The 18,798-nt window shown below is 32.5% G+C and overlaps 1 protein-coding gene across 5 annotated transcripts in view; it reads right to left on the bottom strand.

Annotated features, from left to right (window-relative positions):
- The window catches only part of LOC126885934 (zinc finger protein 227-like), a 125,539-nt gene that overhangs the window by 18,013 nt on the left and 88,728 nt on the right, over positions 1-18,798 (bottom strand). The window contains exon 1 of one of the 5 annotated variants that reach the window (XM_050652752.1): positions 417-1,008. The exons of 2 other annotated variants lie outside the window; for them this stretch is intronic. Coding sequence is in view for 2 of the 3 variants with exons in the window: in XM_050652754.1 (XP_050508711.1) it covers positions 13,638-14,971 (1,334 nt within the window). In the remaining variant the exon portion in view is untranslated. Of the gene's footprint in view, positions 1-416; positions 1,009-12,114; positions 14,972-18,798 lie in introns of those variants that run through there. 2 more of the 5 variants (XM_050652754.1, XM_050652753.1) reach the window with 2 other exon arrangements.

The raw sequence follows: 18,798 nt of genomic DNA, 5'->3' as shown, positions 1-18,798 counted from the left end.
CATCCACGCGTAACATCCCGCCGACGACTGCAACCTACACCGGACCAATAACAAGAGCCAGAGTTCGCGCAGGGCAAGCAGCATCAGGATCAACTACATAAGCGACGGTATCGTAAGTAAAAATTCAGTTTACTTCAAGCAGCAGCGAGAAGCGGAACTACCTGACTTGACAATGGCAAGTGAGATCTTGCCGAAACGTCGTCAAAATAATGGTTTTTATCAAAACCAAAATTATTCAACGCGGAGTCAAACCCGGAAAACAACAGAAAGCACATATAGCTCCCGCGGAAACTTCAAGTGTAACATATATATATATATATATATATATATATATATATAGGCTACTTACCCATATAATATTTATTATACATAGGTACCTATATAACATAACTAAAGTTTATATATTTTATACTTACTTTTTACGTAATATTGTAGAATGTAATAACTACATTCTCATATGCAATTAGAATATGTAAATAATATTAGTAGAACCTAGGATGAGATTGGGTGATGTTGAAAACATACTTCTGAGAAATACAGCACATCCTTGGAATATTCTTCCCATATACTAAAAATATAAGCGATAGTACATTCTAAGTATATACATAATAGAAGGTATATAGCACTTCCTTGGAATATTCTTCCCATATACTAAAAATATGTGCGATAGTACATTCTAAGTACATAACTAGAAGGTATATAGCTCTTCCTTGGAATATTCTTCCCATATACTAAAAATATGTGCAATAGTACATTCTAGGTATATAAATAGAAGGTTTATAGCACCTCCTTAGAATCTTCTAAAAAGTATGTTCTTGGTATATACTGAAAAGAAGTGCGGTAGTACATTCTAAGTATATACATAGAACGTTTAAGTACTGTAATGTAGTATATACTCAGTATATGCTCTGCACATTCGCAATGGTAATTACGCATATTCTAAGTATATACTTTTCTGAAAAGTATGTTCTATGAATCTACTAAGAACATGAAATTGTTATGTGGGGTGTAATCGTTAATAATCCAATAATAACGTTATTACGCAAAAGTTCGTTTTCAAAATAACTAGAATTATTAATCTATAGAAATAACCTCAAAAAACAGAAAACAAATTTTAAGCAAACTCCCGCGCGAGCTTTAGCCTTCGCTTAAGCATCAAATTGAAGTGGAAATACAGGCATCCAAGCTCAGGCTTAAAGTAAGCTTTGGCTTAAGTGCGGTTGGAAATACCGACCCTAATGCACATAAGTTAATATGTATTAATATTTATCTGATTTAGTTAACACTATTAAGCATCAAGTTAAAAATCAGTGGAGTCAATCATGGCGAGATCTTTGTAAACAATCCAAATCTCAGTATTCACTGATTCAACCTTCTGTTCCAAATATATATTGGTTTAAAAATTATGTAGTACCTCGAAGATATATAACAACATTAATCAGAATGAAGTTTGGACATGCATGTTTCCCTCTACATCTAGCAAGAATTAAAGTTTTTGATTCAAATCTTTGTACTGAATGTCAGAAGGTGGGTGATTTGAATCACACTTTCTTTGAGTGCACAAAATACATTCCATACACCTATAATTTAATCGAAGATTTAATAAAATGTAATGTTTTTCCGGCGGACAAACGAAGTCGTGGAAGACCACCTACCAGATGGACCGACGATATCAAGAGAATAGCGACAAACTGGATTGCAGCGCCCAGGACAGAGAAGGGTGGAGACATCTTGAGGAGGCCTATGTCCGACAGTGGACAAATTTGGCTGTGTGATGATGATGAATGTTTTTCCACCTTTCAATGTATCCTATCTATTGTCTCTGAGCAGCAAAAATATATATGATTGTTTAATGAAATTTATCTGTGAAACTAATATTAACCTCTAGATTTATTAATCCTGGTAATTTGATATATTATGTACATATGAAAAAAGAAGAAGAAGAAGAAGATGTATAATGGAAAAATGTGGTGAGCAACTTCGATAGTCCATAGCGGCCAGTTGCAGCTTTTGAACTGAGTAGAGAGCTGTGGAAGAGTTTGCTATGGAACTCTAAGGACCTCATTGCCTTCTTTATGTATGAATAGAAAACAAAAAAGTTGTGACTGGCTAATTGACACCCAAGTCTATGCCATAAATATAAAAAATTCATTTCAACCGTAGAACCATTTACAATGAAATACAGAGCATTAAGATTATGTACAATATCATCAAAACAATAACGAGAAAGAGACAATTAAACAGTAAAATGTGTACATTAGTATATCAAAGCACAAAAAGTAAAAAGATAATATCACATATTCAGATTATTAGACTCCTATAAGTTGCCTTTTGAAAATATTAATCTTTTTTAAGTTAAACATAATCAAATGTCAGGCTGCTGCCAAGAACTAATAGGTCTGGATCCCGCGTGTGAAAAAAAAGTTGATTAATAGCAAGCTGAAAATTTGTTAATAGCTTAAGGGTGTCTAGTCGGATAAACTTTGATATATGGGAACACTGGAACAGGGGCAGTTTTAATTGTGGAACAGGTTAAAAATTTGGAACGGTCAGACCACGAAAACGGCACATTGATTTTGTCCGACACAATAGACTTAAACTCTCCGAACAGAGATTAAACTCTCATGCAAAAAATCAGACTGCTATTTATCACCTGTCATAATTCCTGTCATTTGACATATTCTATATGTTCCACTCATTAAAACGCCCATTTGGTGATAAACAGCAGTCTGATTTTTGCATGAGAGTTTAATCTCTGTTCGGAGAGTTTAAGTCTGTTCTGTCGGACAAAATAAATGTGCCGTTTTCGTGGTCTGACCGTTCCAAATTTTTAACCTGTTCCACAATTAAAACTGCCCCTGTTCCAGTGTTCCCATATATCAAAGTTTATCCGACTAGACACCCTTAAGCTATTAACAAATTTTCAGCTTGCTATTAATCAACTTTTTTTTTCATACGCGGGATCCAGACCTATAAGGAAACGAACAGGTATCACTGAACTGATGTCGTCGAACGTATAGCCAAGCTGAAATGGAATTGGGTAGGTCACGTAGCGACTTAGCAAGACTCAAGATGGACCAGAAAATTAATTGACTAGCGCCCAAGAGAAGACAAACGCAGCAGAGGACTACCACCAACAACGCTGGATGGACGACATCCCATGCAACCAAGTGAAGTCAATAACGTCGAGGAAACGTCAGTTTTTGGTTGAATATATAAACGTGTTTGAACATTACGTCGTATAAACGTCTTTTGTAGGTGATTTTAAATAGGTAAGATTAATGACGTTAAAATACCTTTAAAAACACGTTTTCATTTCAGACGGCCCAAGTCTCACGTCACAAAAATGGGAGGAGTTTAAAGAGTTAATGCTTATAATGTTGAGGGTTACGCAGGTCTACTGATTTTTCAGTAGACCTACTGATTTTAAGTACAAGTACTGATCTACTGAAAAACTACTGAAATCTATCAACATATATTGGCCGTTATTAACAGGTAAATTTCTATGAAATGTGCTTTAAAAATACGAGATTATTTGGCCGCGTCTGTATTATAAAGATGGCCGTAAATACCAGGTCATAATTATTATGACCTGGTATTATTGGATTATTTAAATAAGGAAATCTTCATATAATTGGTTTGTAGAATTTTGAAACTGGCCGTTAGTACAGGTGGTCGATAACACAGGTTTTACTGTATTTACATGGCCTAAAAAGAATACTGATTTTTGAAAGCAAAACTACTGAAAAAGTAAAAACTGACCTAGCAAACCTTGAATAATGTTGTATATTGACATTGACTCCAAACTTCATTTATTGTTTACGCGCTTTGTGTGGCAAAATAAGACTTCTGGTGTTTTGGTGTTTATTTTCTGTTAATGAACTAATTATTATCTGTTGTTCACGAATATGCTGGATAATTTGTTAATAAATTATTTATTAGTTTATATGTTGTTTCAGTTTTGACACAGTAAGTATACCCATGATACTATAAATAACTTTATTTATAGTATCATGAGTATACCTATATAACCCAGGCAACCAAGTGACGTCAACAACGTCGAGGAAACGTCAGTATTTGGTGGAATATATACACATGGTTGAACATTACGTCATATCGACGTCTTTTTTAGGTGATTTTAAATACGTAAGATTAATGACGTTAAAATACGTTTAAAAGACGTTTTTATTTCAGCCAGCCTAAGTCTGACGTCACGAAATTGGGAGGAGCTTGGAGCTTAAAAGTTACAAAACTAAGGTTATGTTTGTATCGTTGTCGTTTGTTTGTCCTAGTATTTTGCCCATTTGGATTTTTGTTGGCTGTTTTGTGTGTGTTTTTTAAAACTTTTGTTTGTCATTTGTAAATTTTATAAATTTACCACAATGCAAAGTGATTATTTAAGGAAATTATTATTGGAAACTACGCAGATGTTTTAGAAAGGTAAGCGAAACAATTTTTATTTACTATTCATTTTTCCCTGATATGTATCAAAATGATGAATTTTGCAAGCAATAACATTATTTCTTTTATTGTTTTAGATATTCATTGAAGCTGAAAATAATTGGAGATTTAGATCCATATACAATTCAGTCATCAGAATTGGATTTTACAGTGCATTCCATCAATTACTGTTAGATAGACAATGCTATTATAGATAGACTGGTAGAGTCTCACAGTTACTACTTTAAGCAGCAGATGAAAGCATACAAAGCCTTCAGGCTCATAAAAGCCTTCACAACTGGATTTGTTTTGAAACATTTGATGTTTTGATATGACTTCTATATTATATATATTATATTTATTATATATAATATTATTGTTGGAAAGGTAAGTCTTTATTTTATTTATTCACCATTAAAAATATATAGATAACAGTATTAGTGTCTTTCGGATAAATGGGTTTTAAATATTAGATTTATTTACGTTTATATATCTGTATGAAACCAGACATATTGTCGTCTCGTCTCGTACTCGTTTAAAAAGGATGCACATGCATATTTTTACCAGAAGAGTAAATAGTGTCATCTTCGTATACACTGATCTCCCTTTGCAGCAAAGTTAGTACCAAAAATATGTAACTCCCCAGTTTGTCATACCACATGATTGACCTCACTGTTTAGAAAGTGATATTTTCAAGAAAGAGTTGGTGGTAAATAATATTAATACACTCATTAAACAATATAGGTACACATGTTAGTATCTATCTATAAAATATTCCATTTGAGCATTCTATCTTTTAAAATGGGAGATACGTAGTATTCGCATTAGTCATATTTAGAGAAATAATTTTTTGTGCCTCTGTAAAATTTGGATAAATGAAGTTACACAGTTTACAGATTAGGTCGACGACATGTAATTGCTATGATAGAAAAGAGAATAATAAACAGTCATGATTGTTTGTTCTAAAATTATATTATATTAATGTCTGATTTTAAAATATTCTCAATCATTGTAAAGAACGCAAATACTCTAATGAAAATAAATTTTTGTAGTTGAAGCATTCCCACAAAGATAAAATATTTTTTTTAGGTGAAGAATTCCCAAAAAGCTAATGCTAAACCACTAGATGCTTGGGTGATAGCCAGTTCCAATGGCATAGCAAATGCACATTGTATGTGTATTGCCGGTAATAGTGAAGTTTGCAGCCATATTGCAGCAATCTTATTTGCAGCTGAGTATGCCCACAGCAAGACAGAAGAAGAAGAACCCAATGCATGTGCAGATGTTACAGCTATGTACATTCTCTGGTGAAAAACTAACGAGTTTTCAAGCTGTTCGGTCAGAGTGCTTGTTGCACTCTCTAAACGAACTGAAATATAAGACGGCTTTGGCTTCATGTTGCAGCGATATGAAAATGGTTAGTCAATTTTAATTATAATGTACTTCTTCATCATGAGTATTTATGTATAGGGCTTTTCATTCACAGTCATTTGTTTCGAGCTTCTGTCATGTGTCACATAATATTAATATTATATCTACGTCATACGTTATTGGTATATACCAATGATACACACCAAAGACATGGCGTAGATATATTAATATTATGTGACACATGACAGATGCTCGAAACAAATGACAGTCGATAAAAAGCCCTATTAGTCTTTTTAAGTGTGTATTATCAGATATCACATGTAAATTGTTTTTATCATTTTAATTTGGTCATTACAGTCCCTTAATCAAAAAATATATTTTTCAGGTGTCTGTGGATCTTTTTTTATGCAAAAATTTGTAATAATTATTTGAAATCATTTTGAGGATTATAAGAGTATGGAAATATACAGTAGGAAAAATGAAAGAATACCCATGGACGAACATATAAAACACGCTGTATTTTCCTGTCACCGTGTCACACAAAAAATTGGCCAACGCAAGTACATGTAATAATTATTGTTACATGTACTTGCACTGGACAATTTTCTTTGTGACACGGTGACAGGAAAATACAGCGTGTTTTATATGTTCGTTCATGGGTATTCTTTCATTTTTCCGACTTGTATGTGAGAACACAGACTATTATAGTTTTGTCCTATTTTTTATCATTCAATCGTCTTCTTTAAAATTTATAAATATAAAGCAGATAGTTTTCATTGAAATTCAATATATTGGGTCTTATTTGTATGTATTCATATTTGACTAAAGGTACGATTCCGATAACGACTGCAGACAGCAACTGCAAACATCAGTTTGCACTACTACTTTGCACTATTTATCTGTATGAGACTGATTCCGACATCTGACTGCAACTGCTGTCCGGCAGAACGTCAGTTGCTAATAATTATGCAAATTATTAGTGCAAAATAATGACGTCTGTCATGGTGACAACTGTAACTGCCAACTGCACTCGTTGTCGGAATCGTACCTTTAAAATGTGTGGTATAATTATAATAATTATATATATTATATAACTTAAATGGTTTAAACTTAAAACGCCACATGGTTTGTTTTTGAGAAGTCAAAGAAAAAGTTTTAATATTGTGATGATGGTGAGTTTATACATTTTAAGGGTTAGTAATACAGTTTTTAAATACAAAATACAAACTGTATTACTCACCTTTAAAATGTATAAACTCACCATTATCACAATATAAAACTTTTTCTTTGACTTCTCAAAACCATAAAATAAAAATTAAATCTAAAAAACGACGCAAAATCGACGTAAAAACTACGTTTTTCATATCACGTATTTAAAACGTGATAAAAATGACGTGACTTATGGTGGGACATATTCACGTGATCTTCGACGTCGAAAAAACGTGATAAACTGACGTCGTTTGGTGATAATTATGACGTTTTTTCAACGTTTTATAAACGTTATTTGGTTGCCTGGGAACAAGTGAAAATTCTATAATGCTACATTGAGGGTATTTTAATTTAATTGTAAATGACATTTTATAAAGTCTTTCTTGGTTTTACTTTTAGCCTATAGGCTAAATTTAAAACAGTTAAATGAAAAATTACAATACCAACAATGCACATACGAATAATTATTATTATTGTGTATTTTTAAAACCATAAAATGAAAAATATATAAAAAAAAAACGACATAAAAACTACGTTTATGATATCACGTATCTAAAACGTGATAAAAATGACGTCTGTTATGGTGGGACATATTCACGTGACTTTCGACGTCGAAAAAAGGTGATAAACTGACGTGGTTTGGTGATAATTATGACGTCTTTTCAACGTTTTGGAAACGTTATTTGGTTGCCTGGGTTTAAATTAATGCCCAAGAAAAGGCAACAAGACTCACAGAACCGTGGAAAGTGGCGAAAAATGGGAGACCTATGTCCAGCAGTGGACGAAATAGGTTGCATGATGATGATGTTTTGTTTGATGACCCCAAGTGGTCGAAAATATTATCTGGACGAATTTTCGAAAATGGGGGGAAAAACAAGTGCCAAGACCTTTTTAGACGTCCGCTTATTTACTGCGTTTAATTCAGTGGCCGTTTGCCAAAAGCAGATATGTCCATTTTTGGAATTTTTCAGGTGAGCAAATTCAAATGTCCACGACGACCATAAAATTACAGTTTTAGCTTATATGTGAACTCATAAATAGCTGTGTAAACTCAAAACCAAATATGATATTTCTAAAACTGTGATTTTATGGACATCGTGGACATTTGAATTTGCTCTCCTGAAAAATATCGTACGGCGGAGATGCAAGGTGGATAACACTAATAACCGGGTAATAAACAGAAGAATATAATGGAATGACCACATAAGCCGAATGACAACAAATAGGGTAGTCAGGAGAGCGAGAGACGGTTCCCCAATAGGAATACGATCAGTGGGAAGACCACGAAAACGATGAAACGACAACTTACTAGAGGCACATTGAAAAAACAGACAGTCATGTCTATACAAAAAGAAGAAGAAGAGGAAAATATCGGAAATGGACATATCAGCTTTTGGCAAACGGCCACTTAATTATGTAAACATTCTTTTCGTTCTAAAATCCTTTCTAGAAAATGTTTGTTTTCGATGTATTCTAAAAAAACTGTAAATGGAGTAGGTATATAAAGATGATTTGAACCAACCGCACATGCAGTCTTTAATAAAGTCGAGATTCGAACCACGAAAACGATGAAACGACAACTTACTAGAGGCACATTGAAAAAACAGACAGTCATGTCTATACAAAAAGAAGAAGAAGAGGAAAATATCGGAAATGGACATATCAGCTTTTGGCAAACGGCCACTTAATTATGTAAACATTCTTTTCGTTCTAAAATCCTTTCTAGAAAATGTTTGTTTTCGATGTATTCTAAAAAAACTGTAAATCGAGTAGGTATATAAAGATGATTTGAACCAACCGCACATGCAGTCTTTAATAAAGTCGAGATTCTGTTAGATCGTTGATTCGTAAATAATTGTAACGTGGTCCCTTTTATTTTTTGGTAAAAAATCGCGAAAATCACCCTCTAATTAGCATCACAAATAAATTTTATCATTACCACTTGACAGGTTACTTTGCTATGTATTATTTATATGATCTGTAAGTTTCATTGGTTCAAAGTGCTTATATTTGAAAAAGCTGTAGTTAAAATGGCTTGAACGAGTTACTAATATCGAGATAAGGCAAATTTTGAACATCCATAGCATAACCAATCTTTGTCTAACAAGAAAACAAAAAATCAGAAATATTCAGAAAAGCAAAACGAACATTTTATTGCTCTTTGAGGTTTTTGGTATTACTAATAATTTTTAAGTTAATTCCATAAAAATACCATTTTTTTCAAAATAAAAAAAAGTTTTATTTTAAAGCCAATTTTTTGCAAAAATGAGCGGAAAAAAACTTTGAAGCGGTAACGATTAATTTTATTTGGGAAGCTAATTAGGGGATGATTTTCGCGATTTTTTTAGCAAAAAATAAAAAAGACCAGCAATATTTTAAGCGTAACTCACTTATTTTTAATGTTAAAAGTTTTTTTTTAAATAAACCTTTTTTAAACACTTTAAAAAACTTGTAATGAATTTTCCCCGAAAAGAGCTCCGTTTTTAGGTTATTTCAAATTGAAATATTCGATTTGAAATTTGACGAAGAAGAATCTACTTTTCATTAGGTACAACTCTGCTTCTACTGGGTCTACAGACCTCATGCATACACCATTTTTTTCTGTTTTTTATAAGCTATATTTTTGCTAAGAATATTTTTTTCGCGAAAATACTTACTTTTTGAGTTATCTGCGAAAAACCGTCCCAAAACATGTTCTTTTGTTAAAAATGAACATGTTCACTAGCAAATAACTCGAAAAGTATTAACTTAGTGAAAAAACTCTATACAACAAAAGTTACTTAGAATCAGTCACTTTATACAATTTCGAACTTATTTTGAACGTATATTTTTACACCCCCGAGAAAATATTTTTCACCCCGTATTTCCCAATTTTTGTAAAATGGAGGGGATGTAGAATTGTAAACTATTTCCTTTATAATAACAGACAATTTCAACTACCTACTCCCAAGTTTTCATTCTTCCTTTATTTTTTTGGAGGTTTTCGTAAAATTTTGTGTCTTTGATCGGGCTAGTATGTTTTTGCAGTTTTGACTGATGTACTTGTGACGTTTGACAATAATTTTCTTCTTCCCTTAATTTTTGTGTTATTATTCTGTAATATGTATTATATTAGTTGTAATTTTGTATTCATTTATATTAATAAGCTCTGTTTTGTTTCTACTATTCATAATATGAAAGCACTACAATTTATCGAAAATCTGAATCGGTTTGAGTCACCATCTGATTCTGAAGAAGAAACAGAAAGCAGATCTCCGAGTTATCAAGGATCAACCAAATTATTTTGAAACTTTAGACGATGTGGATTTTTTCGAAGGTTTCGAATGTCCAAACCAACAGATTTATATGGTCGCTTTTGAAATGTAATTTGTAATTGTACATTGTATCTAATATTAAAAATAAATTAGCTATCGTGTATTAGGTTTTGTATATGTGAATCTGATAAGTCAGGTGTAAGTATTAGATAATTTAAATAAGTTTGTAATTAAAGAATATAAATTCGTGTTTTTATTTATTTAAATGTAAGATAGTAAAATTAAAATTAAATTAGTAATTAAAAGTCAGTCGTATAACAATTATGCGCGATTTCACCAGCGATACCTAAATATTTAAGAATTACTAAGTGAGTTTAGGTACTTCCTAACCCTAAAACTGATTTCACCATACGTTAAGATTTGCTCAAACCGCTTAAGCATTATCTAATCGTAGGATACGTTTTACGATCTTCCTAAACTTTTTAGGTATTACTTATAATTGAAAGTGAGGGTATAGCCCGATCAAAGAACAATCTGACCCCAAAAAATAAAGGAAGGATAAAAATTTGGAAATAGGTAGTTGAAATTGTCTATTATTATATAAGAAAAAGTTTACAATTCTACATCCCCTCCATTTTACAAAAATGGAGGGAAACCCCCTCTCGAAGGTGAAAAATATACATTCAAAATAAGACTCGAATTGGATAAAATTACTAATTCTAAACAACTTTTCTTCTATAGAGTTTTTTCACTAAGTCAATACTTTTCGAGTTATTTGCGAGTGAATATGTTCATTTTTAACAAAAAAACATATTTTTGGACTGTTTTTCGGAGATAAATCAAAAAGTAAGTATTTTATTGAAAAAAATGTTCTTAGCAAAAATATAGATTATAAAAACTTGAAATAAATGGTGTATGCGCGAGGTCTGTAGATCCAGTAGAAGCAGAGTTGTGGCTAATGAAATGTAGGTTCTTCGTCAAATTCCAAATCGAATATTTCAATGTGAAATAACCCAAAAACGGAGCACTTTTCGGGGAAAATTCATTTCAACTTTTTTTAAGTGTTTAAAAAAAGGTTTGTTTTTGTTTTTAAAAAAAAACTTCTAACATTAAAAGTAAGTGAGTTACGCTCAAAATATTGTTGGTCCCTTTTATTTTTTGGTAAAAAAATCGCGAAAATCACCCTCTAATTAGCATCACAAATAAATTTTATCATTACCACTTGACAGGTTACTTTGCTTATGTATTATTTATATGATCTGTAAGTTTCATTGGTTCAAAGTGCTTATATTTGAAAAAGCTGTAGTTAAAATGGCTTGAACGAGTTACTAATCTCGAGATAAGGCAAATTTTGAACATCCATAGCATAACCAATCTTTGTCTAACAAGAAAACAAAAAATCAGAAATATTCAGAAAAGCAAAACGAACATTTTATTGCTCTTTGAGGTTTTTGGTATTACTAATAATTTTTAAGTTAATTCCATAAAAATACCATTTTTTTCAAAATAAAAAAAAGTTTTATTTTAAAGCCAATTTTTTGCAAAAATGAGCGGAAAAAAACTTTGAAGCGGTAACGATTATTTTTATTTGGGAAGCTAATTAGGGGATGATTTTCGCGATTTTTTTAGCAAAAAATAAAAAAGACCAGCAATATTTTAAGCGTAACTCACTTATTTTTAATGTTAAGTTTTTTTTTAAATAAACCTTTTTTAAACACTTTAAAAAAGTTGTAATGAATTTTCCCCGAAAAGAGCTCCGTTTTTAGGTTATTTCAAATTGAAATATTCGATTTGAAATTTGACGAAGAAGAACCTACTTTTCATTAGGTATAACTCTGCTTCTACTGGGTCTACAGACCTCATGCATACACCATTTTTTTCAGTTTTTTATGAGCTATATTTTTGCTAAGAATATTTTTTTCGCGAAAATACTTACTTTTTGAGTTATCTGCGAAAAACCGTCCCAAAACATGTTCTTTTGTTAAAAATGAACATGTTCACTAGCAAATAACTCGAAAAGTATTAACTTGTGAAAAAACTCTATACAACAAAAGTTACTTAGAATCAGTCACTTTATACAATTTCGGACTTATTTTGAACGTATATTTTTACACCCCCGAGAAAATATTTTTCACCCCGTATTTCCCAATTTTTGTAAAATGGAGGGGATGTAGAATTGTAAACTATTTCCTTTATAATAACAGACAATTTCAACTACCTACTCCCAAGTTTTCATTCTTCCTTTATTTTTCTGGAGGTTTTCGTAAAATTTTGTGTCTCTGATCGGGCTAGTATGTTTTTGCAGTTTTGACTGATGTACTTGTGACGTTTGACAATAATTTTCTTCTTCCCTTAATTTTTGTGTTATTATTCTGTAATATGTATTATATTAGTTGTAATTTTGTATTCTTTTATATTAATAAGCTCTGTTTTGTTTCTACTATTCATAATATGAAAGCACTACAATTTATCGAAAATCTGAATCGGTTTGAGTCACCATCTGATTCTGAACAAGAAACAGAAAGCAGATCTCCGAGTTATCAAGGATCAACCAAATTATTTTGAAACTTTATACGATGTGGATTTTTTCGAAGGTTTCGAATTTCCAAACCAACAGATTTATATATTATGTCGGAACAAATAGAAAATGATTTGCATTTATTACAGGTCTTTTGACAAAATTATGTAGTCTACCTAACAAACTAGTCTTTCAAAAACCCATTCATGATATCACTAAAAGTGTGTTAATAAAAATTAACAATAAAAGAAGTAATTTTAAAGATATTATTTATTTTAAAATTAGTTCATTAATAAAACAATTCAATTAACTTTAATTTTTCGTCTTATGTGAAATTTGCAACTCTTTTCTTTTCCTCCATTTCACTCATTATACATATAAAAATAACTTACAACATTAAACAACCTTAATTTACAAATAATTAACTACTAAATAAAATAACTATAACAGTACAAAACTGAATAAAACCAACTTGGCAAACAAACAACAATGACAAATAATAGACAAAGTAAAGTAATAGCATCTTATTCTTCTTGTTATTTATCGACAATAGTTCAAACGTACCCGAATCAATATCTAGTAAAGAATTTCCTAGATAAGCAGTTCTTTTAGTTGTGAAACGCTATGGTTCCTAAGTATTGACTTAAGAAGTTCCTTTCGATAAGAATTACTTAAGAAGGCAACTGTTTAGATATCGTTGGTGAAATCGGACATTAGTGTCTAAAAATAAATAAGTAATTTTGTAATAAACATTACACTACTCAGGTTTTTCTCTGTTGTGTATTATCAAATAATGTCCTTCCAAATTATTAGTTTTAAAACAAAGCTTAAAAAAATTTGCACTTTTAAGAGTTTTCTCTAGCGTGCACTTTTAAATGTCTGTTCAAACCACTTGATTGCTGAAACTGCTTAAAACAAATTTCACACTTGTAAGGTTTTTCTCCAGTGTGTACTCTCAAATGTACTTTTATTGCACCCGGTTGGGTAAACTGCTTACGACAAATTTCACACTTGTAAGGTTTTTCCCCAGTATGAACCACCAAATGTTTTTTTAAAGTACCTCTTTCACTAAACTGCTTAAAACAAATTTCACACTTGTAAGGTTTTTCTTCAGTGTGTACTCTCAAATGTGTTTTTAGAATAGACGATTGACTAAACTGCTTAAAACAAATTTCACACTTATAAGGTTTTTCTCCAGTGTGCACTCTCAAATGTACTTTAAAATGACTTGCATCACCAAATTGCTTAAAACAAATTTCACACTTGTAAGATGTTTCTGCATTGTGCATTGTTATATTATGTCGTTTCAAATGATGTCCTTCACTAAACTGCTTAAAACAAATTTTACACTTATGAGGTTTTTCTCTAGTGTGCAGAAATCTCAAATGTTTTTTCAAACTACTTGTATCACTAAATCGTTTAAAACAAATTTCACACTTGAAAGGTTTTTCTCCAGAGTGTACTCTCAAATGTCTTTTTAAATTATTTGCTTCAGTAAACTGATTAAAACAAATTTTACACTTATAAGGTTTATCTCCAGTGTGCACTCTCAAATGTATTTTCAAATTACCTGATTCGCTAAAACTCTTAAAACAAATTTCACACTTGTATGGTTTTTCTCCAGTGTGCGTTGTTATATGTCTTTTCAGATGATGACCTGTACTAAACCTTTTCAAACAAATTTTACACTGATGAGGTTTTTCTTGCTTTTCTCCAGCATGCACTCTCAAATGTCTTTTCAAATTACATACCTGAGTAAATCGCTTAAAACAAATTTCACACTTATGAGGTTTTTCTCCAGTGTGCATTCTCAAATGATTTTTCAAAATACTTGCCTCAGTGAACTGATTAAAACAAATTTCACACTTGTAAGGTTTTTCGCCAGTGTGCACTCTCAAATGTTTTTTCAAATTAAATGCCTGAGTAAACCGCTTGAAACAAATTTTACACTCATAAGGTTTTTCTCCATTGTGCACTCTCATATGTATTTCCAATTTATGTGGTGTAGAAAACTGTTTGAAACAAAAATCACATTTGTAAGGTCCCGTTCTAATCTGAACTTTTATATTTTTATTTACAGTTTTTTCCTCAGCGTGTCGGCTCGTACAGTGTTCTTTATGTGATGAATGTTCACCAAATGTTTCCCTAATTTTCGTTTTGATCTGCCCCTGAGTAAAACCTAAAATATAAAGGAACTATAAACAATCACTACAAGAGAAAAATGAATACAGAAATAAAATAACAAAGTTAAACCATTGTTTAAAAAACTATAGTTCGACAACGCAAAGAATAAACTTGTTTGATTCTAATTCAGTCACAAGATGCCACCACCATATCTATCAGGGTTGCAATATCAGGGTTCTAGCCATGACAGGCTACCTAAAAGCTCCGATCACAACCGCTACGGAAATAGTAACGAGACCACGCAGTAAACAAACTCCGACTCCTAGTACCCGCATTGACATACAAGGGGAAAAACTCGATCACCTAATCCTAGATGAGAGGAAGCTTGACGAAGAATTAACCAATACTCAATGGCGAACTGTCAGTGAGTCTCATTGGCCGTATCTAATGGTCACCGGGGCCACGACTACGATAATTGTCATTGGACTAACCCTTTTATGGAAATACTGCCGATCTAACTCCGGACTAGGGTAATGTAAGACAAATAAATGATCACAGTTTAAAGTCGCCAGCTCACAGTCGAGGAAAAGACGAAGACAAGCATAACTCGCGCGCCGAAGCAGCTATTCCCCTCACTACCTTTTCCTCCAACGTCCCTGACTTTAATGTAAACATTGAGTCTGGTACTTATAAATAAGGCCGCACCTACATTGGATCCGATTTTCTCCGATCAGATCAGATCCGACGTCGGCCGACGTCGGAATAGAAAATAAACCCATAGTATTAAATGGGGGTGCCTACATTGGATCCGTTTTTCTCCGATCCGATCAGATCAGATCAGATCCGACGTCGGGCGACGTCGGAATAAAAAATAAACTCATAGTATTAAATGGGAGTGCCTACATTGGATCCGTTTTTCTCCGATCCGATCAGATCAGATCAGATCCGATATCGGCCGACGTCGGGAGTAGCTTCTCCTATTCTCATCGAGAAGTGTTTGGTTTCATTCCGATTGGTTGCAAGTTGAGTTGCAATTTTAGTTGCAAGTTGGTTGCAAGTTGGTTGCAAATTGGTTGCAAGTTGGTTGCAAAATGGTTGCAAAATGGTTGCAAACTGGTTGCAAACTGGTTGCAAACTGGTTGCAAACCGGTTTCAAACTGGTTTCAAACTGGTTGCAAGTTGGGGGTTGCAAGCTAACATGTTTAAATATATTAAATTCATCATCTGCTTAACACATCTTCATCGGAACTCATTGTCGGTGGTCGGTGGTCGGAAGATTACTGAACCAATGTAGGCACCCTCGCCGGAAAACCGGTCTGATCGGATCTGATCTGATCGGAGAAAGACGGATCCAATGTAGGCACCGCCTGTCGGATCGGATCGGATCTGGTCTGATCTGATCGGAGAAAATCGGATCCAATGTAGGTGTGCACTAAGGTTGAGAGGATACTACATTTGAGAATTGATGGGGTGTTCTTAGACCAGTAGTCCTTTCGCCAGTGGGGGTACAACGGCCTCGTTAATTCAGATGGACTTACCCAAGTTTCTTTTTATGTATTTTGACCCGTACAACACGAATTTTTTGGTTAACAGTGGATGTCGATAAGATTGTTATAAACAAAGAACTTGAGGAATCACATAATAGCGATTTTTGGCAAAACAAAACATGTTTTTGTATTTTTTGGGCCATTCTAAGCAAAAAATGATTTTACAAGTTTTTTCGTAGGATGCATAGTTTTCGACATAAACGCGGTTGAACATTCAAAAAATCGAAAAATTGCAATTTTTAATAACTTGATTGAAAAATAAAATAGCAATTCTGCTTACCGCATTTGAAAGTTCAAGTCAAATTATATCGGTTTTGATTACTTTCATTGCTAAAAATTAATTTTTTTATTGTTAAACAAAGCTATAAACATATAGTGATTGAATGATGTTTTCAATGCATTTCTCATTTGAAATCGAACGAGTAGGCGCGCATACATACAATTTCTACGTAGATTAAGTACATTAAAACGCATGCATTGGGCACGGGAAACACTATGTGTTTATGGCTTTGTTTAACAAATAAAAACTTAATTTTTAGCAATGCAAATAATCAAAACCGATAGAATTTGACTTGAACTTTCAAAAGCAGTAAGCAGAATTGCTATTTTATTTTTTAATCAGAAGTTATTCGGGTTTTTTTTTTATTTTAAAATTTTTTTCGGTTTTTTGAAAGTTCAACCGCGTTTAAGTCGAAAACTATGCACCCTACGAAAAAACTTGTAAAATCATTTTTTGCTTAGAATGGCCCAAAAAATACAAAAAAATGTTTTGTTTTGCGAAAAATCGCTGTTATGTGATTCCTCAAGTTCTTTGTTTATAACAATCTTATCGACATCTGGATCGACTGTTACCCAAAAAATTCGTGTTCTACGGGTCAAAATACATAAAAAAAACTTGGGAAGTCCATCTGAATTAAGGAGGCCGTTGTACCCCCCTGGCGACAGGACTACTAGTGTATTTTATTATTAATTTATTGACATTTAATTATCTCATTCCGGTATTACTATTGCTATTGTATAATTACTTTAATGGTATTCAATTATTATTTTACTGTTCTTTATTCTACAAACATTCATTATTCATTTCCGAGAATTAAATATAAATATATATTTATTGCCCAGTAGATAAGCACCTAGATAATTTGCTGTTGTATAAATAAACAAGAATAAAAAACCGCTAAACGCCGAGCCGTAAAAATAAGTGGCGCATACAATAGTTCTTCTACAAAAGACCTGATATGAATATTACGTGGAGCGAAAATGTATTTTCATTTTGATGGAACATAAAATTCTAGTTTTATTTTGAAAGATTTTTTCCATATTTGCTAAATTTGAAATAAGAGTAACTTTGATACAGTTTGCATTTTGATACTCTTTTGTGGCGCGTTTTACTTCAAATTTAACAAATGTTATGGAAAAATCTTTCAAAATAAAACTAGAATCTTATGTTCCATCGAAATGAAAGTACATTTTCGCGCCACGTAATATTCATATCAGATCTTTTGTAGAAGGAATATTGTATGCGCCACTCATTTTTACGGCGTTTAGCGGTTGTTTATTCTTGTATCAGGAGTTTTTCAAAGTTTTTTTATAAATTACATGTTGAAGTTGAATATAATGTATATCGATTACACGTTAAGCGTTATAAATGGTCGCCTTTGTCGCATTCTCTCCCAAATGATCTAGTAGTTACGACACCAGACTTGTGATAATACAATCCGACTTCATATCCCAGCCATCCCAATAATTATGGCCGGCAAATGAACGCGGATTGCCCGATCAAACTTAGCATCGTAACGCTACAACTACATAAACCATTTCGGCGATAATGGTTAAATGGATTATACTTTTGGAGCTCGATTACTTCTGAACGACTTAAGACTCCCATAAGAAATAGATTTGATCATACTTATGAAGCCTATTACTTAAAAATTCGAATTTTCCCAGAAATGAGTTATACACCGTTAGACGCGTCTAGAGTCCTTCTACAAACGCTCAGCTATTGGCTCAATTCGTAGGTTGAAATTTTGAGTAATTTGACACACCCATCGAACAAGGTTGTAACTCATTTTTAGCGATTTTACAGGACAGGCAAAAAATTTGTAGCGAAATGATTAGATTCTTTTACACTAATGTGATATGATATTTATAACACAATAAGGGATTATGTACTGTGAGATGTATATTTTGTAATTTAATTAACTATTGAAAATCTTGAGTTTGATTGAGATACAACCTTGAGATTATACATGAGTATTCGCAGAAAAAGGTTGCAACTCGCCTAGGCCTAACAGCCATTTTACACTCTCCGTGTTGAGTTATTTGCAGTATAGCT

The sequence above is a fragment of the Diabrotica virgifera genome, chromosome 6 (genome assembly GCF_917563875.1).
Source record: "Diabrotica virgifera virgifera chromosome 6, PGI_DIABVI_V3a".
Classification (NCBI taxonomy): Eukaryota; Metazoa; Arthropoda; class Insecta; order Coleoptera; family Chrysomelidae; genus Diabrotica; species Diabrotica virgifera.
The sequence above is the reverse complement of the archived record's forward strand: the minus strand, read 5'-3'. Positions and strand labels throughout refer to the sequence as shown.